The 27,338-nt window shown below is 41.9% G+C and overlaps 1 protein-coding gene across 1 annotated transcript in view; it reads right to left on the bottom strand.

Annotated features, from left to right (window-relative positions):
• The window catches only part of LOC112251529 (PEX5-related protein-like), a 62,058-nt gene that overhangs the window by 4,502 nt on the left and 30,218 nt on the right, over positions 1 to 27,338 (bottom strand). Inside the window, exons 5-10 of the mRNA XM_024422513.1 lie at positions 21,976 to 22,068; positions 10,423 to 10,539; positions 5,319 to 5,462; positions 3,967 to 4,037; positions 2,037 to 2,255; positions 718 to 880 (exon numbers count right to left, since the gene is read on the bottom strand). Coding sequence (XP_024278281.1) covers positions 718 to 880; positions 2,037 to 2,255; positions 3,967 to 4,037; positions 5,319 to 5,462; positions 10,423 to 10,539; positions 21,976 to 22,068 — 807 coding nt within the window. The remainder of the gene's footprint in view (positions 1 to 717; positions 881 to 2,036; positions 2,256 to 3,966; positions 4,038 to 5,318; positions 5,463 to 10,422; positions 10,540 to 21,975; positions 22,069 to 27,338) is intronic.

The raw sequence follows: 27,338 nt of genomic DNA, 5'->3' as shown, positions 1-27,338 counted from the left end.
CATGTTAATTAAACACTATTGTTGCACACAGAGTGAGTCCGTGCAACTTACTATGTGACTTGTTAAGTACATTTTCACTCCTGAACGTATTTAGGCTTGCCATAACAAAGGGGTTGAATGCTTATCGAATCAAGACATCTCAGCTTCTCGTTTTTTACCAATTTGTAAAAACGTCTAAAAACATAATTCCACTTTGACATTATGAGGTATTGTGTGTAGGCCAGTGACACAAAAATCACTATTTAATCCATTTTCATTTCAGGTTGTAACACAACAAAAATGTGGAAAAAAGCAAGCAGTGTGAATACTTCCTGGAGGCACAGTAACAAAATGGCAGAGTAATTAATAAAGTACATTTGTTTTGAGTCAACGCTCTCTGCTCTCCTAGTGTTAAAGGATAGGAGCTTGAGCGGCAAACAGAGGCTGTGGTGCAGGGAGGGTGAATCAGGAGTTCATGAGAGTGGATTTCTCTCAAGTTTGGGATGAAGTGCTTCAGTGATTTGTGTGACAGGTTGGTGTGCCTCAGTGATTCTGTTTGCATGAACTCTCCCTGTCTCTCGCTATCTTGGGTCGTGTTTTGGGGGATTTGTGACCTTGATCAGTCATCTGTATGTATGTGTGTGTGCATGCATGCGCATAGTAGGCGTATCAGTGTGTGTGTGTGTGGGTGCGTTCATACGCACGTTTGTGTGTAAAGTCTTTACACTGCCCCCCTACCTCAGGCCGCACTGACAGGGCAGCATTGAAGGCCTCCACTGCTTTGTTGAACTCAGCGCTGATGTTGAACAGCACGCCCAGGCCCGTCTGCAGGTCCGGGTCGGTATCCCTGTTGTGCTGGGCAGCCTCCAGGAACAACTCCTTGACCTCCAGCAATAGGGAGCTGTGGGCAGACAAACATGGCTTAGAGCCTATATGGAGTGGAGACACACTGGCAACCAGCAGAGTAATGCTCTTGAGAGAGTCCTGCCACAGCACTGTTCGTCCCCCTTGCGCCCACTTGATTCATTTTCCACACCGATTGTGTGCAGGGGGATGATGGGGGAAAGAAAGAAAGAAAGAAAGAAAGAAAGAAAGAAAGAAAGAAAGAAAGAAAGAAAGAAAGAAAGAAAGAAAGAAAGAAAGAAAGAAAGAAAGAAAGAAAGAAAGAAAGAAAGAAAGAAAGAAAGAAGAAAGAAAGAAAGAAAGAAAGAAAAGAAAGAAAGAAAGAAAGAAAGAAAGAAAGAAAGAAAGAAAGAAAGAAAGAAAAGAAAGAAAGAAAGAAAGAAAGAAAGAAAGAAAGAAAGAAAGAAAGAAAGAAAGAAAGAAAGAAAGAAAGAAAGAGAGAGAGAGAGAGAGAGAGAGAGAGAGAGAGAGAGATTTAGAGGGGGCTGCACCTGCATCTCACTGTTGAATAGAGGATTTGATAGTCATGTTTTTCCTATACATTTGAGAATTCATTATATAGGCTCCAAACTGATAATCATTTTCATGTGACACCTTAAATTATGCCTTTAAAAGGAAAGAGCACCCTGAATTGTGGTCGTTTTAACATTGAATACAAGTGAGCATGCTTGCTCGATCGGCAAGAAAATGACACCCACACCAGCTGTGGTTGAAAAGCCTTGAAATAACGTTTCCTTTCATTTACGACAGGAGGCAATAGTCATTGCACTGAAACAACCTGAGTTTCTAAAACGAAACTGTTAAAAATAACATAACTGAGCAGGAGAATAAAGCACACCGTAGCATAAAATATGCATGAATGAGCCATTCCGTAATATTGTCACAGTGCTCAGGCTAAGAGATTGTAAAGGAGAGAGAGAGAGTGCCAGCAATGTGCTTTAAAGTAATAGATGTCAGATTTAGTGCTCTTGAATGAAGGTGCCCTGGAGCATACTTCTCCAATGTTAACTGTGTAATCCTGAATGGCCTGCATCTCTCCTCTTTCTGGAGAAAATATGAATATTGTAGTCTTCATATACAATTCTCCTACAAAATGAGCATGCACTTACACCTATGGGATCTTTGCTTAGTGCTATCCAGTCCTTATATTCTACCTCTCATTCCTGCCCACAGTAGAGACACGAGACATCCTACGTTGGGAGCCCGGGGAGCCCGCCAGGTGTCTCTTGCTCTTCAGCAGGTGCTTGTACTTGGAGTTGTGGCGGAGCCAGCACAGCAGCGCCTCGCAGGCATCCTGCCTCATGCCCGTGTTGGTCAGGCTCACCGCCAGGGCCATGAGGGCCTGGAGGTTGTTGGGGTGGAGCTCCAGACACCTGGAGATACAGAGAGAGGGGGCGAAGAGCGGGTGAATGGGGGGTAGTGAGCACTTCAAAGCGGTTGACGGACACTAATTTGGACAGGCCACAGCTAAGGAACATCAGGAGGCTGGGGTCAGGTGGCAAGGACCAGTCCCCTTTTGGGGTGACATACAAGTATCTCAGGCTAACATATTGCCTTCAAAAGCATTTGGTTCATAGGAGTTACATTGGGGCTTGCAATTGTCATTCTTACTCTCAACTTAGAAAAACTTTTGTCTTGCTCGCAGTTTTGCTGTTGCATCAGAACTAGAATTATGAATTATTATGAGATATTAAAAGAGCTATGTTGGATGAACAACAAGGATTAGCGAGCACTCGGAGAAGAGCCAAACCCAGATTTGGCTTTCATCAAATGTTCCACTGAGATTTGTGACAGTCGGTGCTACAACTTCCTTGTTCTCTCAGGAAAACCAAATTATTTATGGCAGACTTGCTACTGTGTCATGGGTCTCTGACTGTTATATAAAGTTAGTTTACAATTGGTATACAGGGCAGAAGCTCCGTTCATCTTTTAAGATAACATGTTATCTGTGACAACTTTCCTTTTTTTCCCCTCAGAGTTCTCTAATCCAGGCTTCTCGGGAATACACATCAACAATGGGGCTACACAAAAAGTCAGCAAAAACACAATGTAAAAGCAGTGTGGTATTAATAACAGAACAGTGCTGGATTTCAGGAGATGAGTCATTCTGAGGAGATTATATAAAAGCGTTACAGTTTTAAACCATTGGTTTTAACACCAATGATTAATTAACCCAAATGCACTTGATTTAATTTAGTTCCTTAATACAAGATGGTTGCATTCATCTGCAGTGAATGAAATCCAAGCACCGGCCTAGGATCTTTTGAAATGCACATTTAATTGGATCAGCAATTTGTGAATGTGCATTGAGCATAAAAGTACTGTCTGTGTTGCTGTTCTGTGTCTCTTTTGATTTCCTTGTCAGTGTTACATTCTCACAGATGGATCAAGCTGTTGTTTGATCTGTTGCTTATCCTATCTACCGACCGAGCGTGCCTTCTGACAAGGTAATATAAAATGTTCCATCCTTCCACTTGTGGAGCCCGACACCTTTGGCTCTCTGATAGAATCCACTAGAACATATTTGAGAAAACCCCCACTAAAATGTATTTTTTTCATGCCTGTAGACCGAGCCAGTTGATAAAATGTAGTAGTAGCTTAGCCTAGGAACAGGCCTTTGAATACCTTCGAGGGGGGTAATAGAGCGGAGGTACGTGCTGCCGTGCTGCAACGTTGGCTCCCTCTGCTGGGATACACGAGCTGGACCCCGACACAAATGGCTCCAAATGGAGGTAATTACGGGAAAGTGCTAACCAGCCATGGAGGCCACATAAAAGGAGCACTGTGGCACACCGCGGCAGAGAACCGGGAGAGACTGCCACAGAGCCAAAGCTGAGAAGAAGGACCAAGCAAAACCCACGTGATTTGTTTATTTTATGGCCTAGTAAAGTCGTGTTTGCTGACTAAAACCTCCCGGTCTCTGTGTTAATCTCTGCACGCTCAACCCAACACCCCACGGTTTACCACAGACGGCTATACATTTCTAAAGCAGTTGAGGAGTATTCGAAACTACAGAGCATGCAGTGTATTGCCGTGTTTGTGGTGAAGCCTATGGGTCCACGTTGCGCAGTAACACCTCCTTACCTTTGGAGGGAGACAATAGCAGCCTGCTCGTTCTCATTCTCGGCCTGGGTGGTCCCCAACACTTGCCAAGCCTGGGGAGACAATAGGGAGCATTGAACAACAGGGTCATCACCTGGGCTTAACACCCTCTCTAAGGAGAGACGGTGTGGTCCAGATGCAGAGGTCAGCACACTCTGAGGATGACTCATAGGATGACTCATAGGATGACTCACTCGCAGTCAATGCTCTAAGTACCACTCACACAGGCGCTTCTGCCGTTGCTAAAGAACAGAACAGTCAGGAAGCATCTTGTATCTCAAACAGTCTCTACAATACAAACTTTTGTCTGAAGTTTGTCTAAGGTGAAGTTAGGGCACATCAAAATTACAATTGCCGAAATTTGTCTTCTGACAGAAACAGTAGTGTTCTGCCAGCCAAGTTCATTTAGGATTGCTGAGCCTCCTCCTCACTCTGTTATTGGGGGTTTCCTATTAAGATGATGCATCATGGTATTGTATTGTTCTGAAGAGCCAATAAGAATGAATTAATGAGATCAAGTTGCGGGGCATATTTCACATACTACTTTTGCAAAGGCTCACTCAAGACACTTGGCAACCAACCAAATTCATTAGGTGTACCTGATAAGTTCTGAAACCCAACTTTGAATCTCCATACCATCCAAGGATTGCATTTGGACAGCTAGCTGAATCTGCAATCCAAACAGACTTGTTTACATGCATCTTTCAGAACTCTTTGAAGAAACATATGATCTATGCAGGTTAATCTGCATTCTGGTTTATTTTGTGAATTGACATTGATACTGAATTTGTGAGTATCAATGTAAGGGTGACATTATCTACAAACTACCCAGAGGTCTCTGCAGCAGAGCGATAAGCAACCAAGCACGATAGGAGAACTTTTGTGATCATATTAGTTCCATACACTGTGAAGTAATTTTAGGGCATTCCCGAGTTCTGTTTTCTATTAATGTGGGCTCTCTGAGGCGGTAAAGAGATTACTGCTGTTACAATAGAAAGGAAATGAGCAGGAGAGAAAAAGCTGAGAAAATAGCTATTACTCAACCCATTGGGAAAATTGACAATTCTCATTGGGAGATGAAGACAGCGTAGTTTTGCTACAGTAAACCACTCTATTTAACAGAATTCCCAGTCCTACACTAGCAATCAGCGTCGGCCACTTAGCACTCTCTGAGTGTTGACCGTACACATGATTTGTGAAGTTCTGAGTATGGTGTTATCTGAACAGGCTGATTGGCAGTTGGTGCCAGTATATTATGGTCCTGTGTGAAAGTCATGCGGGAAATGTGTGTGATTACTGTGCTTGTGTCTCATCACCCCCTTGTGCCTGTTCACCTCTGAGTCCTGGGGATCCTGTAAAATGGCCCCCTCCAGTAACAGGACAGCGTTGGGCAGATCTCCCTCTTTGGACTTTCGAAACCCCTCCTCAAATGCGTTGGGCCAGTCCTTGTAGGGGTTGTCCGTGTGAAAGTAGTAGCCCTGTCACCAATGGGGGGAAAAAATAACAGTAACGGGAACATCAGCAATGTCAGCGCTCTGACGTTGTATTTTTTAAAAAATGGCGAACCTGAGCAACTTTCCTCTAGAATACAATATTTAAGCAAAAATAGAGCCTCCCAGGGCTCTATTTTAACAAACCTAATGGTAAATCTAAGCACTGGCAGTAGCACTATAGGTCCGGGGGTGTGTCAGAAATATGCACACTTGCCCAAGTCTTTAGGGTGTCTATAGCGAGGTTAACATCCAATTGGCGACAGATTTTTTTATGCAAATATTCTAAAATCATCAAAAAACAATATGCCATTTGAGAGTTTCCTTTAGGGAAGATTTTACTTTACTGGACATTTGAGACATTTTATGGACATCCATATGCATTCAGATCCAACCTGGCGCAGCCAATGCCATTAATAAACGAGGAATGTTGGCCAAATGAGTGACATTTACATGTCCTTAAATACAGCCAAAAACAAATTACAAAAACACTTTGTGTTTCGATGTGTAGCATATGCAAAACTTTATAGCCTATTATTTGTATTGTTTTTTTAGGCTACTTTCCGAAAACAATAATTGTCCACCGCATGGTTCAAGTGTCAAAGATTTGGGCACTAAATGTATCAGGGCATTGCAGACATGGGCCTATAGGCTTAGGTGTCCACTGTATGATATTAATATTTTTATAAATATATACAGTACCAGTCAAAAGGTTGGACACACCTACTCATTCAAGGGTTTCTCTTTATTTGGACTATTTTCTACATTGTAGAATAATAGTGAAGACATCAACAATATAAAATAACACATGGAATCATGTAGTAACCAAAAAAGTGTTCAACAAATCTAAATATATTTTATATAATTCAAAGTAGACACCCGTTGACTTGATGACAGCTTTGCACAGTCTTAGCATTCTTTCACCTGGAATGTATTTCCAACAGCCTTGCATTCCCACATATGCTGAGCACTCGTTGGCTTCCTTTCCTTCACTCTGCGGTCCAACTCATCCCAAACCATCTCAATTGGGTTGAGGTCGGGTGATTGTCGAGGCCCGGTCATCTGATGCAGCACTCCATCACACTCCTTCTTGGTCAAATAGCACTTACACAGCCTGGAGGTGTGTTGGATCATTGTCCTGTTGAAATAAACAAATGATAGTCCCACTAAGCGCAAACCAGATGGGATGGCGTATCTCTCTGGAGAGATCTGAAAATAGCTGTGAAGTGACACTCCCCATCCAACTTGACAGAGCTTGAGAGGATCTGTAGAGAAGAATGGGAGAATGCTCGATCGGGTTCAAGTCCAAGCTCTGGCTTGGCCACTCAAGGACAGACGGGAGACTTGTCCCGAAGCCACTCCTGTGTTGTCTTGGCTCTGTGCTTAGGTTCGTTGTCCTGCTGTCAGGCGAACCTTCGCCCCGGTCTGAGGTCCTGAGCGCTCTGGAGCAGGTTTTCATCAAGGATCTCTCTGTACTTTGCTCTGTTCATCTTTGCCTCAAACCTGACTAGTCTTCCAATCCCTGCCTCAGAAAAACATCCCCACAGCATGGATGCTGCCACCACCATGCTTCACCATAGGGATGTCATTGAGAGATCTGAAAATAGCTGTGAAATGACTCCCCATCTAATTTGACAGAGTTTGAGAGGATCTGCAGAGAAGGATGAGAGAAACTCCCCAAATACAGATGCCCAAGAAGACATGAGGGGAGGTTAGTGCATTTTTCACCTCGTTTACATTTGCTGTTCTGTTCGTAATTTCCCGATAAACAATGCCTTTACTGTCTTTTGATATTACCCTAATAAAGTTTAGAAACGTTTGTGAAGGTTTCGTACGGTGTGGCTATTATTACGCTTTAGCTACTGCAGACCTATGATAGTGCACACTGGCGCTCCAACTGACATCGAAAGTTGAACTTGAGGGGACAAAGATTGTTTCAGACCTACCAGAGTTACTCCTATAATGTAAGAATATCATGCTTATCTTTATACAAAATATTTCGATTGAAAATGTATGAATTACCCGCCTTCTGTACCTTTGCATCTGTATAGCAGACGCAGTAGTCTCTCTGACAAGGTACAAATCTGTTGTTCTGCCCCTGAACAGGCAGTTAACCCACTGTTCCTAGGCCGTCATTGTAAATAATAATTTGTTCTTAACTGACTTGCCTAGTTAAATAAAATTAAAATGAATATGTCAAAAAAGGAAAACATGTCGGTGTCGCATATCTCTATCTCTCTGGGTTTAGGCCGAATCTTCTCTTCCTTTTCTATAGGCTATATATTCATTAATATATTCATATCATGCAGTGGACACCTAAGCCTATATGCCCATGTACAGTGGGGCAAAAAAAGTATTTAGTCAGCCACCAATTGTGCATGTTCTCCCACTTAAAAAGATGAGAGAGGCCTGTAATTTTCATCATAGGTACACTTCAACTATGACAGACAAAATGAGAAAAAAAATCCAGAAAATCACATTGTAGGATTTTTTAAGAATTTATTTGCAAATTATGGTGGTATAAGTATTTGGTCAATAACAAAAGTGTATCTCAATACTTTGTTATATACCCTTTGTTGGCAATGACAGAGGTCAAACGTTTTCTGTAAGTCTTCAAAGTTTTCAGGTATTTTGTCCCATTCCTCCATGCAGATCTCCTCTAGAGCAGTGATGTTTTGGGGCTGTTGCTGGGACAACACGGACTTTCAACTCCATCCAAAGATTTTCTAAGGGGTTGAGATCTGGAGACTGGCTAGGCCACTCCAGGACCTTGAAATGCTTCTTACGAAGCCACTCCTTCGTTGCCCGGGCGGTGTGTTTGGGATCATTGTCATGCTGAAAGACCCAGCCACATTTCATCTTCAATGCCCTTGCTGATGGAAGGAGGTTTTCACTCACGATACATGGCCCCATTCATTCTTTCCTTTACACGGATCAATAGGTCAGCGCATGCTCGCAGTTCCAGTCCTGGTAATCCGTCTGGTCCTGCGGCCTTGTGAACGTTGACCTGTTTAAAGGTCTTACTCACATCGGCTGCGGAGAGCGTGATCACACAGTCTTCCGGAACAGCTGGTGCCTTCATGCATGTTTCAGTGTTATTTGCCTCGAAGTGAGCATAGTAGTTTGCTTGTGTCACTGGGTAGCTCTCGGCTGTGCTTCCCTTTGTAGTCTGTAATAGTTTCTAAGCCCTGCCACATCCGACGGGAATCAGAGCCGGTGTTGTACGATTTTGATCTTAGTCCTGTATTGACACTTTGCCTGTTTGATGGTTCTTAGCGGGATTTCTTATAAAGCTTCCGGGTTAGAGTCCCGCTCCATGAAAGCGGCAGCTCTACCCTTTAGCTCAGTGCGGATGTTGCCTGTAATCCATGGCTTCTGGTTGGGGTATGTACGTACGGTCACTGTGGGCTTGACGTCATTGATGCACTTATTGATGAAGCCCATGACTGATGTGTACTCCTCAATGCCATCGGAGGAATTCCGGAACATATTCCAGTCTGTGCTAGCAAATCTGTCCTGTAGCTTAGCATCTGCTTCATCTGACCACTTTTTTATTAATCAAGTCACTAGTGCTTCCTGCTTTAATTTTTGCTTGTAAGCAGGAATCAGGAGGATAGAATTATGGTCAGATTTTCCAAATGGAGGGAGAGCTTTGTATGTGTCTCTGTGTGTGGAGTAAAGGTGGTCCAGAGTTTTTCCCCTCTGGTTGCACATTTAATATGCTGATAGAAATTTGGTCAGGCGGATTTAAGTTTCCCTGCATTAAAGTCTACTAGGAGCACCGCCTCTGGGTGAGCGTTTTCCTGTTTGCTTATGGTGGAATACAGCTCATTCAGTGTGGCCTTAGTGCCAGCATCAGTCTGTGGTGGTATATAGACAGCTGCGAAAAATACAGATGAAAACACTCTAGGTAGACAGTGTGGTCTACAGCTTATCATGAGATACTCTACCTCAGGTGAGCAAAACCGAGACTTCCTTAGATATCGTACATCCGCTGTTTTGATATACATAGTCCACCGCCCCTTGTCTTACCAGATGCCCCTGTTTTGTCCTGCCGATACAGCATTTAACCAGCCAGCTGTATGTTGATAATGTCGTCGTTCAGCCACGATTCCGTGAAGCATAAGATACTACAGTTTTGAATATCCCATTGGTAGTTTAATCTTCCATGTAGGTCATAGATTTTATTTTCCAAAGATTGCATGTTTGCTAGCAGAATGGAAGGAAGTGCGGTTTATTCAATCGTCTACAAATTCTTAGAAGGCAGCCCGCCTGTCTGGCCCCTTTTTCTCCGCCTTCTCTTCACGCAAATTAGGGGGATCTGGGCCTGTTCCCGGGAAAGCAGTATATCATTCACATCGGGCTTGTCGGACTCGTCAAAGGAAAAAAAATATTTTGCCAGTCCGTGGTGAGTAATCATAGTCCAGAAGTTATTTTCGGTCATAAGAGATGGTAGCAGCAACATTATGAACAAAATAAGTTTAAAAAAATAAAAGTTACAAACAACGCAAAGAAACAATAAAAAAACCCACAATTGGTTAGGAATACGCCTTGTTCTCCCGCTCCATCTTGACCCTGTGTTTATAGACCCTGTGTTTATAAACACAGGTTCAAAACAGTTGTTATTTGTGGTCGTAAACATTATTTTGAGTTAATTCTATGAGGGTCTAGGGTGTTCAATTTATTTTACAATACAAGTGGAGGGTCATGCATCCTTTTTATGACACCTTGAGTTGGACTAGCCCCCCCAGTAAATTTCGACCTGTCTCTAACATTATGGAAGCACTGGATTAAATCAGTAAATCTGTTTATCATCAAGTTCATAGGCTATATTTCCCTTCATTGAGTAGAACATGTCCACATGCGAAGGAAACAAATAATTGGCATCTAAACAGGGTGTTTAGACAGAGTACTATGATAACAGAGGTCAAAGATGAAAATTAGTAACCTTCTCGTGAGGCGACACACTGGAGGGGGTCTGGGCCTGCTCGTTCTCCGTTAACCAGTTCCGTCGCGCTAGTTCCTCCCACTCTGCCTGCATCTTGTCCCAGAACTCTGTGTCTGACTGTGGAGGGATGGTGTTTTGAGGGTGGGAGAAAGGGAAAGGTGGGCAGATTAGTAAACAGTGGACTGGTAGCTTTGATACTTTGAGAATGCTGCATTCCCCTGCCACAGAAATGTCACCTCCATCTCACTCTTTCATTGGCGGGGTGTGTAATTTATGGACTTCAGGTGACTAATCACCATTACATGTAAATGCAGTGTCCAAATGTCAAAAATTTGCTAGACCTTTGACCTTTCAGTTGTTGACGGATTGATGTTGAGGAATTTGCACTGTATGTGCAAAGCTCTAGACACAACAAACAGCCACCTCGATTGGTGTTATAACTACATATCATTTGATGCCAAACTAGCAGGTGTAGAGGCCACACCTTTTCCTTAGGTCACACCTTCTTGCATTTGTAGTGGTGGAATGCTGACCAATTGTTTGTCATGGTTTTGATTGGGAGGATGGAACTCAATTGCTTGATCATTCCTAGATAAAGGGAAATATGTTTGAAAGAGGGAAGCTTTCTGGTCTGGGTAATTCTCCAGGTGCGGATTGTTACTGTTGTGATTCTTGCTAGCATGTTTTATGGTCCAACCTTTCAAGGGATTGCTGATTTTTCAGTTCTCTAAATTATTTTATGGATTGCAAAGTGCAGTCAAATGAAAATCAAGTGGATGCAGAGAACTTCATCCTGGTGAGATCTGTACTTTAGTGTCTCTCCTATAGTTGGAATTTGGCAAATAGTGCATTATGTGTCTCATGATCTACTGTCTTTTAGTTATTTTTTGGGTATCATGGCAAAATGGGAGTTAAAGTACTTGGTCAGAAAACACAAATTACATCAAATGCTTGTTACAAATTAAGGCATGTATCGAATCTCTTCATTTGGACAGAAACAGGTCATGAGAAGTGTTGTGCTGATGTTGCTTTCTTTGTCTGACTTTGTCCAAGCATGCAGGCCATGCCTATTAGCCCTCACCTTACAGCTAAGGTACAGCTGAGGCCAAAGACCTCCAAGCATGTCACTCGATAACTCCATGGGCCAGTGAGTAAAGAGAAAAGTGAGCAACTCATCTGCTTTCAAAGAGCAAACGTTTCCGACACTTGCTCAAACACTAGGCCTAGGTCCTATTACTGCAACATTTAAAAGTACAAAAATGTATCATGTGAAAGGGAGCCATACATAACAATCATTGTTTTATATAGCTTAATAACAAGATAGATATTAATCTCCACTAGGCTACGATATACAAGTGCAAAGTGTATCCTAAGTTTACGCATGAACTGTCAACATTTAGTTTAATTGTGGCCTGGGAGGGTCTAGCAGTTTGGACGCTGCCTTCAGGGGACACACATAGGCCTACTGTGTAGGTATGGGTTCGATTCCGGCCCAAGCCCTTCTGGCACAAATAACTCAATCCCCCAAATGACTTCTTTTAGTTACACATTTCAAATATGGACAGTCCAAGGATATTTTACCCCCGATCTTGAAAAGAAATGACCATACAAGACACTTTTTGGATAGCATAAATAGTAAACAAATCAAATAACAGTAGGCTACACCAACATTAGTTTCCATTCATACAAAGTCTCGGGTAAAGTGCCACAGTTGATTTACCGTGGTAAGCAAGGAAGTACTTTCTGTTCAAAAACGACAAAGTTGTTCCGATGACGATACCAAACAGAGGGCGAACATATCTTGAAAGACTTTGGTTGCAAGCAGGGAGTAAGAGGTGAAGTAAGATGGCTCATTCTCGCTAAAATCTGTCCAGAATAAGATCAATGCATTTCTATGGGCTTAATATGCAGACCTACACTTGTGGAGACATTAGCATTTAGTCATTATATTCAGATCTCTGACTAAGGTAACACTGACATCATCTTTTAGGGAGCGGTAATGATGTGACCATTAATGGTTGCAATTGAGATCAGCTGTGTGGGTGAATTTAGCGCATATTGATGGTTTAACGAGATATCAGCTGGCGATACTCAATGTTTACAATAGGGCCCTTGTTATTTGATTATATTCCAATAGTCTACATTTTGTAGGTTACCCGTTAACCATTGTCACATCATGAAAGGTGTGAAAACCGATAATAGGATGTTTGTAGGCCTACTGTAGAATGATAAACTTTCCTCCGTGTACACTCACCCACGTTTTATAGTTAGGCTATGTATAATTTGCAGAGGTGTGTAGAGTACTGAAAATCTATACTGTTACTTAGATTGTAACCTGAGGACCACACAGACACTGAAGCTACCACAAATATATTCAGCCTAATGCTTGCCTTGAACATATAATAAAACAATTGGTGTAAAGAAACAGATTTATATAAACAGACTATATCTAACCGTTAGCTAACTAACTACCCAGAGGCTAACGTGACAAGCCTATATCAACATCTGTAGCGACATCAACATCAAGCGCAGCACCAGGAACTAGTGGAAGTCATCTTTGCAAAATCTTTCCACCATGAATAAATATAAATACACTGGAGCTGGTCATAAACATGGTCCGTGTTTTGTTGTCCTAGTTGGTGAGTTTATAAGTAGGCTACAACTTCGGTGTTATGGAGGCTTCGTTGATTGTTTAAGCAAAGCGTGTTCTATATTGGAGAAAATCAGTTATTAGTAGGGAGGAAAGGGTGTGGGTGACTGACTGACTGGTGTCAGTATTGTGTGTGTGTGTGAAGGTTAGTCGGCATGTTCTATTGACACGAGGGGGATGGGTGGATATAGTACCTTGTGAGTGTGTATTGATGGTGACAAAATAGTCAAAATGTTGGCTAACCACTGACAAGTGTATGCCCTACAGACTAATCTTGCTACTGCTGATGAACACGACACCAGCTTTAGTAATACAGATCCTGTAGACCAGGGGTGTCAAACTCATTCCATGGAGGGCCTAGTGTCTGCTGCCCCCGCCACCCTTTCAATTAAGACCTAGACAAGCAGGTGAGGGGAGTTCCTGACTAGTGAAAACCCGCAGACACTCGGCCCTCCGTGGAATGAGTTTGACACCTGTGCTGTAGACCCATTGGATGAAAGCTGTCAGCCGGGAACAAGCTCAACATAATCTGACTTTGAAGAGGAAAAGACTGCACAGGGCTGGCAAGAGCAGAAGTGTATAGTCTGAATCCAAGGTCATGAGCGCATTAAATTCTGCCAGACCAGCTGACATTGCCCAACACTAGGTTCACTAGCTGAAGAACATTCCGGACCCGGTCTGGAACAAAACCAACACACCATTAATTTTCAGTAAGACTGATGTTATAGAATGCCTAGCATGCTCACAACTTCATTGTGGTATAGATATTGCTAGCTCTGTACATTTATGTATATGATGGAGTTTGATATAGTTTTATTTTCTGCAAGTGTACTGACGAATGTCTAAATCAGGGGTGGGCAAATTCTTTTGGCTCGAGGGCCACATCGGGATTTTGAAATTCAACGGAGGGCTGTATTTTTTTGGGGGACCAATTGTTTGTTAAAATCAATTTGCAGGGGCCTCCCGAGTGGCACAGCGGTCTACGACACTGCATTGCAGTGCTTGAGGCGTCACTAAAGACCAGGGTTCGATACCAGGCTATGTCACAGCTGGCTGAGACTGGGAGACCCATGAAGCTGCGCACAATTGGCCCAGCGTCGCCCGGGTTAGGAGAGGGTTTGGCAGGCAGAGATTTTCTTGTCCCATCGTGCTCTAACCACTCCTGTGGCGGGCCGGGTGCATGCACGCTGACACGGTCGCCAGGTGTACGGTGTTTCTTCCGACACATTGGTGAGGCTGGCTTCCGGGTTAAGCTGGCATTTTGTCAAGAAGCAGTGCGGCTTCGCTAGGTTGTGTTTTGGAGGATGCCACTGTTCTTGACCTTCGCCTCTCAGCGATGGGACAAGACTAACTACCAATCGGCTACCACTAAATATTGTTAATATGTCTCGCGGGCCGGATTGAAGTGCCCGGCCTTCGCCCCCCCTTGGTCTAAATGATTCCAACTGCATCCGAAACCAATAGTGTTGACGTTAACTTCAGGATCAATTCATTGTGATATTCATGAAATATATTTAGCATTAACTAGCTACAATCTTACTGCTAAAACAAATAATGGCAGGAGTTGATAGAAAACATGTTTCAATAGAAACCGATTAGTCGGTCAATATACAATAAGTAGACATGGCTTGTATTCAAGTCAAAGTTTATTTGCTCTGGAGACAGGTTCGTTTTCAAAGCAGTATGCAGGAACAGTTATGGCAATGTATACAGTAGAAGAAAAGTATACTAATGACTATAATAAATACTACAATTCTACAAAGGGACTACTTGCATCTGATGTGGTGTGTTTGGGGGGGATGCAGTAAAGCATTCAAAGTCCCTTTGGTACAAGGGGAGATTGTTGTTATGGACCTTTCACAGCTCCTCTTGAGTTGCATTGAATGGACCCAACAACACATGCAGGCAAGGGCATTTGGTGTCCTGTGCCTAGCATTTCCACCACGTAGAACAAACTCCAAAAAGCATCTGTAGGCCACCAAGCGGTATTGTCTGTAAGAGAATGACAACACTATTAAGGACTTTCATGGGCAATCATTGTGTACTGTCTGTATTCCTACAGTAGCAGCACGATACAAATAATGGCACTGGACGGGGATGGCTGCCGTTTTACGGGCTCCTAACCAACTGTGCTATTTTGCTTGTTTTTTCGCATTGTTTGTAACTTATGTACATAAAGTAGCTGCTACCGTCTCTTATGACCGAAAAGAGCTTCTGGACATCAGAACAGCGATTACTTGCCTCAAAATGGACAAATGTTAAAGAAAAAATGAGTCCGAACGCGAAGGATATACTGCCTTCCGGAGAACATGTCCACATCCCGTCATTCGCGTTAAGAAAATACGGAGATACTGAGGGAGAAGGTCTGGATACAAGGCTCCCCCTCACCCTCCATTTGGAAAATCTGACCATAATTCTATCCTCCTGATTCCTGTATACAAGAGAACTAAAGCAAGAACTACCAGTGAATTGCTCAATAAGAAAGTGGTCTGATGACGCAGATGCTAAGCTACAGGACTGTTTTGCTAGCACAGATTGGAATATGTTCCGTGATTCTTCCAATGCTATTGAGGAGTATACCACCTCAGTCACCGGCTTCATCACTAAGTCCATTGAGGGCGTCATCCCCTCAGTGACCGTACGTACATATCCCAACCAGAAGCCATGGATTACAGGCAATATCCACACCGAGCTAAGGACTAGCGCTGCCGTTTTTCAAGGATTGGAACACTAATCCGGACACTTATAAGAAATCCCGCTATGCCCTCAGGCAAACCATCAAACAGGCAAAGCGTCAACGCAGGACTAACATTGAATCCTACCGCACCGGCTCTGATGTTTGTAAGATGTAGCAGGGCTTGCAAACTAATACGGACTACAAAGGGAAACCCAATGTTTGCACATTTATAATAAAAAAATACAACTTAAATATCACATTCACGTAAGTATTTAGACCCTTTACTCTGTACTTTTGTTAAAGCACCTTTGGCAGCGATTAAAGCCTTGAGTCTTCTTGGGTATGATGCTTCAAGCTTCGCACACCTGTATTTGGGGAGTTTCTCCCATTCCTCTCTGCAGATTCTCTCAAGCTCTGTCAGGTTGGATGGAGAGTGTGGCTGCACAGTTATTTTCATGTCTCTCCAGAGATGTTCTATCGGGTTCGAGGCTCTGGCTGGGCCACTCAAGGACATTCAGAGACTTGTTCCGAAGCCAATCCTTCGTTGTCTTGGCTGTGTGCTTAAGGTCGTTGTCCTGTTGGAAGGTGAACCTTTGCCCCAGTGTGAGGTCCTGAGCGCTCTGGAGCAGATTTTCATCAAGGATCTCTCTGTACTTTGCTTCGTTCATCTTTCCCTCAAACCTGACTAATCTCCCAGCCCCTGTTGCTGAAAAACATCCCAACAGCACGATGCTCCCACTACTATGCTTCACCGTAGGGATGGTGCCAGGTTTCCTCCAGACGTGACGCTTGGCATTCAGGCCAAAGAGTTCCGTCTTGGTTTCATCTGACCAGATAATCTTGCTTCTCATGGTCTGAGAGTCTTATATAGACAGGTGTGTGCCTTTCCAAATCATGTCCAATCAATTGAATTTATCACAGGTGGCCTCCAATCAAGTTGTAGTAACATTGCATGGATGATCAATGGAATTGGAAACACCTGAGCAACATCAATGGAAACACCTGAGCTCAATTTAGAGTCTCATAACAAAGGGTCTGAATACTTATGAAATGTGGTATTTGTTTTCTTTTAACACATTTGCAAACATTTCTAAAAACCTGTTTACGCTTACGAAAAATCGGTGGCAATACCGGAAAATGGTTGTCTAGAAATGATCAACAACCAATTTGACAGAGCTTAATGGGCAAATGTTGGACAAGCTCTTAGACTTACCCAGAAAAACTGTAAATCGCTGCTAAAAGGTGGTGCTACAAAGTATTGACTCAGGGGTGTGAATGCTTATTTAAATGAGATATTTCTGTATTTCATTTAACACATTTGCAAAAATGTCTAAACACGTTTTCAATTTGTCATTTTGTATTGTGTGTAGACGGGTGAGATTACATTTAATCAATTTTGATGCTTTCTAAAGGCCACTGTATGCCTTAATTTCTCAAAGATACACTCTTAGCTTTCATTTGACACCTAATTTGATGTGCTCATATGAACTTCACATGTTAGTGCTCATGGAGCTTTTATACAAGGAAATGCCCAGAGTTATGAGTCATTTAACGGTCAAGGTAATGTGGAGAGAACGCGTTTTAATTTGATAAGATTGAATGTGCATACAACCATACGTCATTCCTTGATTAAACAAGCACAGACCTGGGGCCATTTTATGATTAAAATTACAACATCTGTGAGAAAGGCAATTAGGAATGGTGCAATATTTCATTTGGCGACAGTAACCCTGCAGAGGCTTCATCCTAACTGTTTCCAGAACTAACCAAGCATGTAGCTAGAGAGACTGCGTGTAAGATGTAAGATCTGCTTGTGTGCACGAGTGTCCTATTGCTGTGTGTCATCACCACAAAATCGGACAAACTAATTACATTCTTGGATGTTACTTTCATGAGTGCATGCACCAATTATGATATGTGCCACGGTACTGGAATGGTTGTGCAGGGTGAAACAATCCTCAATAGCGTGACACATGACAATGTGATGGCAGTCTCTGTAAATTAGACACTTTGGCCGTTTATAACAGATTCTAAGGAATCAAACATTATGATTATTTGAAATGTTTGCAATACAGACAATGGTGTATTTTGCACACAGATCAGCATTTTCATTTCTGTGAATGAGATTGAGAGAGGAAGGTCCTTTTTATCCCATGTACAGTGCCTTGCGAAAGTATTCGGCCCCCTTGAACTTTGTGACCTTTTGCCACATTTCAGGCTTCAAACATAAAGATATAAAACTGTATTTTTTTGTGAAGAATCAACAACAAGTGGGACACAATCATGAAGTGGAACGACATTTATTGGATATTTCAAACTTTTTTAACAAATCAAAAACTGAAAAATTGGGCGTGCAAAATTATTCAGCCCCCTTAAGTTAATACTTTGTAGCGCCACCTTTTGCTGCGATTACAGCTGTAAGTCGCTTGGGGTATGTCTCTATCAGAATGGTTCAAAAATAAACATATCCAGGTGTTAGAATGGCCAAGTCAAAGTCCAGACCTGAATCCAATTGAGAATCTGTGGAAAGAACTGAAAACTGCTGTTCACAAATGCTCTCCATCCAACCTCACTGAGCTCGAGCTGTTTTGCAAGGAGGAATGGGAAAAAATGTCAGTCTCTCGATGTGCAAAACTGATAGAGACATACCCCAAGCGACTTACAGCTGTAATCGCAGCAAAAGGTGGCGCTACAAAGTATTAACTTAAGGGGGCTGAATAATTTTGCACGCCCAATTTTCAGTTTTTGATTTGTTAAAAAAGTTTGAAATATCCAATAAATGTCGTTCCACTTCGTGAGTGTCCCACTTGTTGTTGATTCTTCACAAAAAAATACAGTTTTATATCTTTATGTTTGAAGCCTGAAATGTGGCAAAAGGTCGCAAAGTTCAAGGGGGCCGAATACTTTCGCAAGGCACTGTATCAATGAAGCAAGCCTCTGCCTGCGACTCTAATTCGACTAGCTCAGATGAAGTGTAAATGTGAAACGCACAGAATTCAGGCTTGTGCTCGCTGCCTGCCAAAACAACATAAGTTAATTTAGGAGATCCATTTGTTACTTCATGAATAGATTATTGCCAGTATAAGTAAATATGGAAATGCAGCCAGAGATAATACCGGTCCTTGGCCCACGGAACAGACCAGGAGCCTTATAGTTTGGCCCTTAATTGCAAGTAGTGCTGTCCCCAACTCAAGTGAGGTAATTTATACAGTCAAAATAGATTTTTCTACACAGTCTAGGTCATTTCCTGAGAGCAAATGATTGCTGTCTCCTCTATAATGTAGAATTTTATAGCTCTAAACAACTTAGTGCATTATACTGTACAGTTTTTGTTTTAGACTTCATTATCAAATTGGCATTTTTCTTCTCCAAGATTAAGGGACAGACATTAATGGTGGTGCAATTTATTTTTTCTTTAATTATGCTTGATAACGGAAGGAACCATAGTCAGGCAGACATGAAAGTGCGAGGGCCTTTCATTTTTCTTATCTGATAACTATCAGTGTTCTGTTTTAGAGTAAGTCATAGTGTCTAATTACACAACCAACAGCGGTACAGTTTATTTCAGTGTTTAATTCCACCTGTTTCTACCTTAATATGGCTCCAAGGACAGCCCCGCAGGTGTATCTGTCAAACCACTTCCTGTTGTTGTGATTGGGATTTTGCACATCAATAGAGCCATAAAGGATTGGACGTGTGAAGCTCTTTGAAGAACATCAAACACACTTTCAGACATGTAAATTTACTGATTTACTTCATATTTGGAGGGTGGAATTAAATTCCAACACCACAATGCTTTTGATATCCAGGAAATGAATTCAGATCTTCCCTGTTCAATTTACACGGAACAAAAATATAAACGCAACATGTAAAGTGCCGGTCCCATGTTTCATGAGCTGAAAAAAAAGATCCCAGAAATGTGTTTATATATGCTTTCCGTTTATACTTTCCGGATGCACTGTATATAAGCAATATAACAATGGAGATGTACAAACTATAGCATAAAGGAACGATGAGCAGATAAGAGGCAAGCCATAATTTTGATCAAGACAATAATGAGTTGAGCTAAGAGGGATGTTGTCGATATGCTTATTTGTTCAGGGCTTTTGAAATTGACAGCGATAGAATTCAGAACATGGGTCGTTCTTACAGTATTCTCCCTGTATACCAAGTCAAAACCGTAGGATAAATAACGGCATATAAGCAGACAATGAAAGCTCTTACAATATTCAATTATGACATTTCTCTAAAACAGGCTAACATTATAGGCTACATGTGCACCACCAAGTCAGAACAGTAGGCTACTGGAGAGGGACCCAATTCTTATGGTGAGACACATGGGCTACTAACAGCTTACTACACAACATACACTTAGTATTACTTTCTCAGTTACAGTATACATATCTCCCTGGCATATTACATCATTTATGCAGTAACATACAATACAAATTTTTTGGACTCACCGTTGTTGTGCTGTGCTCACTTGAACAGGAAGGTGGCGTGCCGGTCCTTGTGGGCAAACTTTGTCATCAAACTATCATCAAAGTCTGGTATTCTCTGGATGAAGTCATGCTTGATTGACAGCACAGTCAATCTAAACATTTTCTGGCCCATGGTATGGTGTGGGAATGTTTATCCTTCTAAGCTTGGAAAAGAGACCCTTTCAGACAGATGTTTTTAATCCTTGAACCCGGACTTGGACCACACACACTCTCCACTGACACATACTCGCAAATTCGGAAATGAATGGTTTGGAAGGAATCCGTCTCTTACTGTGAGTACAATAGTGATTGCTTTGCGACGCTCACAGAAAGCCACTGATTCCTTCCAAACCACTTATTTTTGGATATGGGATTTGCTGGGTAGATTATCGCTGTGATTCATGATGATGAATGCTTGTCTAACCATCTAAGATTTTGAAAGTAGGATGTTGACATGATCAGTCCAATCAAAGCTACGGTAGATAAAAATGTGATCTGTTGCAATGACCTTGAGCCTGGACAGGGCTTCTACTGTAAATCTACGGCAGCACCCAAGAGGGCTTGAACTGCCTCGCTCTCCCTGTAGATTTTGTAGTGATGTAAAGTCCCCATGAGTGACAGAACACTGAGCCAATCATGGCGCAACTAGAGAATATTACCAATGCCTACAAACTGCTTTTGCTGGCTGCCCCTCTACCACCGAAAGTAGAGTATAGACCAATAGAGTAGACCATGTTGGTACAGTATGCAGCTTTATTAACTCAAGGATTTTATATATGTGTATGTGTATGTATATATGTATGTGTGTATATATAGTTTGCAAACTGACATGTGACACGAATTAATGCCAGAATAAAGACAAAATAAACCATATTTCTGGGGGTGCTAAACAGTTAGGGAATCCACTGGTTGTGCATAATTTGAGGTCAAACCCCCAATGAACCCCAGTTGGTGCATTTAGCATGGACTATTAAGTTGTCATCGGAGTGAGAGAGAACACAGTCTCAGATATAATAGAGATCATTTCGCCCAGAGATAGGAGGGCTTGAGTCAAAAATAAATCTACCTCAAAGCAGCTTTTGGTAGACAGTGGTGTCATAACAGCTATTATCAAAGACGGTTAGGCTAATGGGCTTTAAAGTGAAGTTGAAAGGTGATATTAGAAAAACTTCCTCTGCCAATGTTTTCAGGTCTATTGCAATATGTGATATCGCTGTCACTTATTGGTTTGAACCTTAATGAACCAATCAGCAAATCCATCGGCTTATATCCAGAACCGAGGGGCTGCATCTCAATAGCACTGACCTGAGGGCACATGATAGGTGAAAGAAGCAATGGATGATGGATGGCTACTTGGAACTTCAGAAAGCTAGCACAGACTACTGAGACTCAACAGTGAGGGTGAAGAAGCTCTACTTTGAGTGTGACGGGGCAGGGTTTGAAACCCGATATCGTGCACACCATAAGACTGTTGGCACACTATGCTAAAGACCATGCATTAGCACTGGGAAGTCTTCAGGTCTGAGGCAAAGTAACGTATGACATGAAGCAATGCCTTGTATTACTAACAAAGTTCACTCATCTTATTTCAATCTGTGCCCTCTAGTTCTGCTATAATATTGAGAAATATAGCCACCCTGTGTCTATCTTTAGGAGCAATTCAAGAGTTAAGCGCTTGAAAAGGCCCAGGTGCAGTTGTCTGACCCTATACATGTGTGATGTGTCTGAAATCCCCCTCCGCTTACCTCGACAGCCGCCTTGGCGCGCTCAAACTCTTCCTCCAGGGACTGGTTTCTGGACAGGAGACCGCCACCGAACCGCTCTTTACTCAAACGGCCCTGTTTCTCACACACACACAGAGAGAGAGGGGTGCAGTGTCAGCCATCTCTGCCTTCCCCTGGAGTGGCAAATATCACTGCCTCGGCAAAGCCTTTGACATGCTCAAGAAGGCCAGTGGCTGGTAGGAGTGCCTCTGTCAGCGCCTCTCAGCCCCCTCTAACACTTTTCCCACTTATCAGCGCCACTCTTCTCTCCTACCTCACTATCTCATCTCGATTAGAGATTCATTCCCCTCTTTGTTGGCCAGGTCATACATCGCATGCTCTTTTGTATACTTTCCATGCACTATTATAACTCAGAAATATGCTGATTGTAGCTTGGTTCCTTGGACATGCATTGGTGGTACCCAACTTGCTAATGACGTCAGGTCGCTAATGGCCTGGTACTCAGCGCTCTATTGTCCCTCAAACCACTCTGACATCAATGCCGATGCAATCGAAAATGACATCAAACACAGTATCATGCTTTTAAAACTCCCCTCACTGTGATGATCAATTTGAAGAAAGTTCAACAACTGGGTGAAACTGAGTGGAAAACATGGACGTTGCGGATGTTGTTTCAAAGCCAAACACAACAAAATGGACAGAGCATTCTATGTTGATGATTAATTCAAAAACACCCATACGCATATTATGCATATGCATAGGCCTATATACTGTATGAGCCCAAGCCTGAAAAAACCCCCAACTGAATTCAAATAATGATTGTGCTGTTATACAATACATAGCCAAATAGCCTCCAGCTTACACACAGCAGAAAAACATTTTAAAAATGCATAGATTTAGATGTCTTTGGTACATAATTGGTCTAGAATGTACTCCAAAATGTAACAAATTCTAGTAATCGCCTTTTGAGTGTGGACTGTATTATTATGCATACTGAATGGATTGGTTACCTTGTTCTACACTATAAACCTTCAATCCATGAGTCTGGGAGAGAACATACAGGCCTAGGCGATTCTGTTGGTTCATTGATTGTGCAGGGTGGCTTACAAAATGAGTAAAGAGTGAATGAATAGCGGATTTGATTTTGAATAGCCTTGTAATAGGTCATTTAAAAAAATATTTTCATAATTAATAGGCTGACACATTACCTTTTAGCTATAGAATATCTCACCACCATGCATTTCCATCTCTTTTTCTCTCTTTGATGTGTGCTCCCTCTCCAGACTCTAGGTCACCAGGCTGCTCGTTATGGCGCACACCTGTCTCCCTCGTTACGCGCACCTGCGCATCATTACTCACTTGGACTCCAGCACCTCGTTGATTACCTGCCCTATATCCAGCTGAAGTCGGAAGTGTACATACACTTAGGTTGGAGTCATTAAAACTCGTTTTTCAACCACTCCACTAATTTCCTGTTAACTAGTTTTGGCAAGTCGGTTAGGACATCTACTTTGTGCATGACACAGGTAATTTGTCCAACAATTGTTTGCAGACAGATTATTTCACTTATTCACTGTATCATAATATATAATATAATTCCAGTGGATCAGAAGTTTACGTACACTAAGTTGACTGTGCCTATAAAACTTCTTAAGGCCACTTAACAACATCCATTGAAAAGGCAGTGCGAAATTCTAAAATATTTTAAAGAAATATTTAACTTTCATACATTCACAAGTGCAATACACAAAATTAAAGCTTAACTTCTTGTTAATCTACCCATCATGTCCGATAAAAAAAAAAGGCTTTACAGCGAAAGCACACCATATGGTTATGTTAGGTCAGAGCCAAGTCACAAAAACATACAGCCATTTTCCAGCCAAAGAGAGGAGTCACAAAAAGCAGAAATGGAGATTAAATTAATCACTAACCTTTGATCTTCATCAGATGGCACTAATAGGACTTCATGTTACACAATACACGTAGGTTTTGTTCGATAAAGTTGATATTTATATCCAAAAATCTCAGTTTACATTGGCGCATTATGTTCAGTAATGTTGTGCCTCAAACATCCAGCGAATTTGCAGAGAGCCACATAATTTGACAGAAATACTCATCATAAACTTTGATAAAAGATACAAGTGTTATGCACAGAATTAAAGATATACTTCTCCTTAACTTCTTGGTGACAGGGGGGCAGTATTGAGTAGCTTGGATAAATAAGGTGCCCAGAGTAAACTGCTTGCTACTCTGTCCCAGATGCTAATAAATGCATATTATTAGTAGTATCGGATAGAAAACACTGAAGTTTCTAAAACTGTTTGAATGATGTCTGTGAGTATAACATAACTCATGGCAGGCAAAAACCTGAGAAAAATCCAACCAGGAAGTGGGAAATCTGAGGTTTGTATTTTTTCAACTCATTGCCTATCCAATATACAGTGTCTATGGGGTAATATTGCACTTCCTAAGGCTTCCACTAGATGTCAACAGTCTTTAGAACCTTGTTTCAGGCTTCTACTGTGAAGGGGGAGAGAATAAGATCTGTTTCAATAAGGTGTCTGGCAGAAGGCCATGAGCTGGTCACTCGGGCCGTGAGAGAGACCTGCGTTCCATTGCATTTCTAAAGACAAAGGAATTGTCTGGTTGAAACATTATTGAAGATTTATGATAAAAACATCCTAAAGATGGATTCTATACATCGTTTGACATGTTTCTACGAACCGTAATCTTTTGGACTTTGTCTGAACTTTCACCTGGACTTGCCCACGCCTTCTGAGTTTGGATTTGTGAACTAAACGCGCTAACAAAAGGAGGTTTTTGGACATAAATGGACTTTATCGAACAAAACAAACATTTATTGTGGAACTGCTATTCCTGGGAGTGCGTTCTATTGAAGATCAAAGGTAAGTGAATATTTATAACGCTATTTCTAACTTTTACTGACTCCACAATATGGCTTTTTAAAAATCTGACACAGCGGTTGCATTAACCTCTCTGGGATCGTTCGGAACGCTAGCGTCCCACCTCTCCAACAGCCAGTGAAATTGCAGGGCGCCAAATTCAAAACAGAAATCTCATAATTAAACTTCCTCAACCATACAAGTATTTTACATCATTTTAAAGATACTGTGGTCGGATTAACGAGAAGTGTGTCTGATTTCAAAAAGGCTTTTCGGCAAAAGCAAGAACATACCGTTATGTTAGGTCAGCAAGGGTAGCCTAGTGGTTAGAGCGCTGGACTAGTAACCAGAAGGTTGCAAGTTCAAATCCCCGAGCTGACAAGGTACAAATCTGTCTATATCGACATAACCTGAAAGGCAGCACAGCAAAGAAGAAGCTACGGCTCCAAAACTGCCATAAAAAAGACAGACTATGGTTTGCAACTGCACATGGGGACAAAGATCGTACTTTTTGGAGAAATGTCCTCTGGTCTGATGAAACAAAAATAGAACTGTTTGGCCATAATGACCATCAATACGTTTGGTGGAGAAAGGGGGAGGCTTGCAAGCCGAAGAACACCATCCCAGCTGGGAAGCATGGGGGTGGCAGCATCATGTTGTGGGGGTGCTTTGCTGCAGGAGGGACTGGTGCACTTCACAAAATAGATGGCATCATGAGGGAGGAAAATGATGATCTCAAGACATCAGTCAGGAAGTTAAAGCTTGGTCACAAATGGGTCTTCCAAATGGACAATAACCCAACCATTTTCAGCGGTGTAGCCACCTCCCAATGCTTTCTGGTCTGTATGTTAATTCTTAGCGAATCCTTTTAAGCGCTCTAGCCAAAGGGGGCATTATGTCATGCTGACACGAACTCTAGGCTCACTTGGGCGTGGCCACTGACTGGGCACAAGTTTATATGAAAAACTATTTTCCATTTGGAAGGCTAAAATCACATCGCTATCTTCACAAAAGTAGTCTCATATTTAATCAAACTCAGCAAAAAAAGAAATGTGCCTTTATCAGTCTTTCAAAGATAATTCGTAAAAATCCAAAACTTCACGTATCTTCATTGTAAAGGGTTTTAACAGTGTTGTTGATCTCGCACCTTTGACCCTCACCAAGGAGAGAGAGTCATGACAATTACTAGAGTGCCTGTAATTAACAATGGCCAAGGAATTGAATTAAAAGGCAATTCTGCCACTTTTCAACCTCATTCATTATTTCCGACACCCAACCAGTGCTAGATCTGTGTAGTTAAAAAAACATAAGGTGCTAAGAAATGCTTCTGTGACATCACAAGGTCGGATTAAAAGTAGGAAAAACTGTGAAATCTGAAAACCTGCAATGAGTTTCTAGCCAGGGGGAGGGTATTTTCTTACTCCCTACGTCGCCGCTAATCTCAGTGTTTGAAAATCACTGATTTTAAAATGATTTAACTTTGATGTAATCGGTTAGAACTTTTTGACTTGTTGTTTTTCTACAAAACGTAGAAATGTGCAATTTTCACATGGTATTGTGCTGGAGATAATGAAAATTAGGTTAAAGTGGTGGATATATCCTTTACGAACATGCTCTACTATACAGAGAGCCATTTTATAGCCCTATGGTAGAATGCAAGTCAGTCGGCTCCCACTACCACAGCTGCCTGGCTGTCGCATTCTGATTGACTAATCTGTTTTGTAAGGCCTCATGTCAGCTCTGCCATTACCTGTAACATCATATTTTCCATAGCTGGTCATTAGAAAGACCTGATTTATGCAAGGTCTAATTGAAGTTGGCTTATCTAGATATTAATGGCCTCCAGAGAATTAACTTTACCCAGGTTAATGCCACCGATTATGTCAAGCAATTTATAAGGGCCAAAAGAAAAATAGTCAAGTTTCTTCCCAAACTTTCCAGGCAGTTCCACATGCTACTGTGTACAATATGTCAAGGTACAGTAAAGCTGTAGGGAGGTGTGAAGGGTTTAAGTGTTTAAGTAGTTTTTCAGACAGCTTTTGTTCTATTCTAGACAATACGCAAAAATTCATTCAAACAAAGCATTCCTCTCGCAATACATTGCGTGTGTGAGCACCTGCCACTATTTACAACATCACTCGGTTGAAACGCCCCATCTTCGGTGGTTATCTTTAATCCAAAATCTATTATTTAGTGAGATGTTGAAAGGTGATGCAAGCTTAGTTGGTCTGAGATACACTGTGGGCTCAAAGTAAGGCTACTGAATTATTCATGAGCTATTAATATAATAATGGGTGGATAGTAACAGGACCCTCATGCAAACTTGTATAGAGACCACGAGCACTAAGGAGGGAAGCGCCTGACATTTGGACCTCGGAGCACCACAAAGAAACAATTTCAAAAGCCAACATGGGACTCTTCTTGTTTAACTGGTACCTTAGTTGCAGAACCAACACTTTAAATTAAAATAAAAAAAATTCA

Source organism: Oncorhynchus tshawytscha, linkage group LG05, assembly GCF_018296145.1.
Source record: "Oncorhynchus tshawytscha isolate Ot180627B linkage group LG05, Otsh_v2.0, whole genome shotgun sequence".
Lineage (NCBI taxonomy): Eukaryota > Metazoa > Chordata > Actinopteri > Salmoniformes > Salmonidae > Oncorhynchus > Oncorhynchus tshawytscha.
Note: the sequence above shows the minus strand (reverse complement) of the source record. Positions and strands in the feature narration are given on the sequence as shown.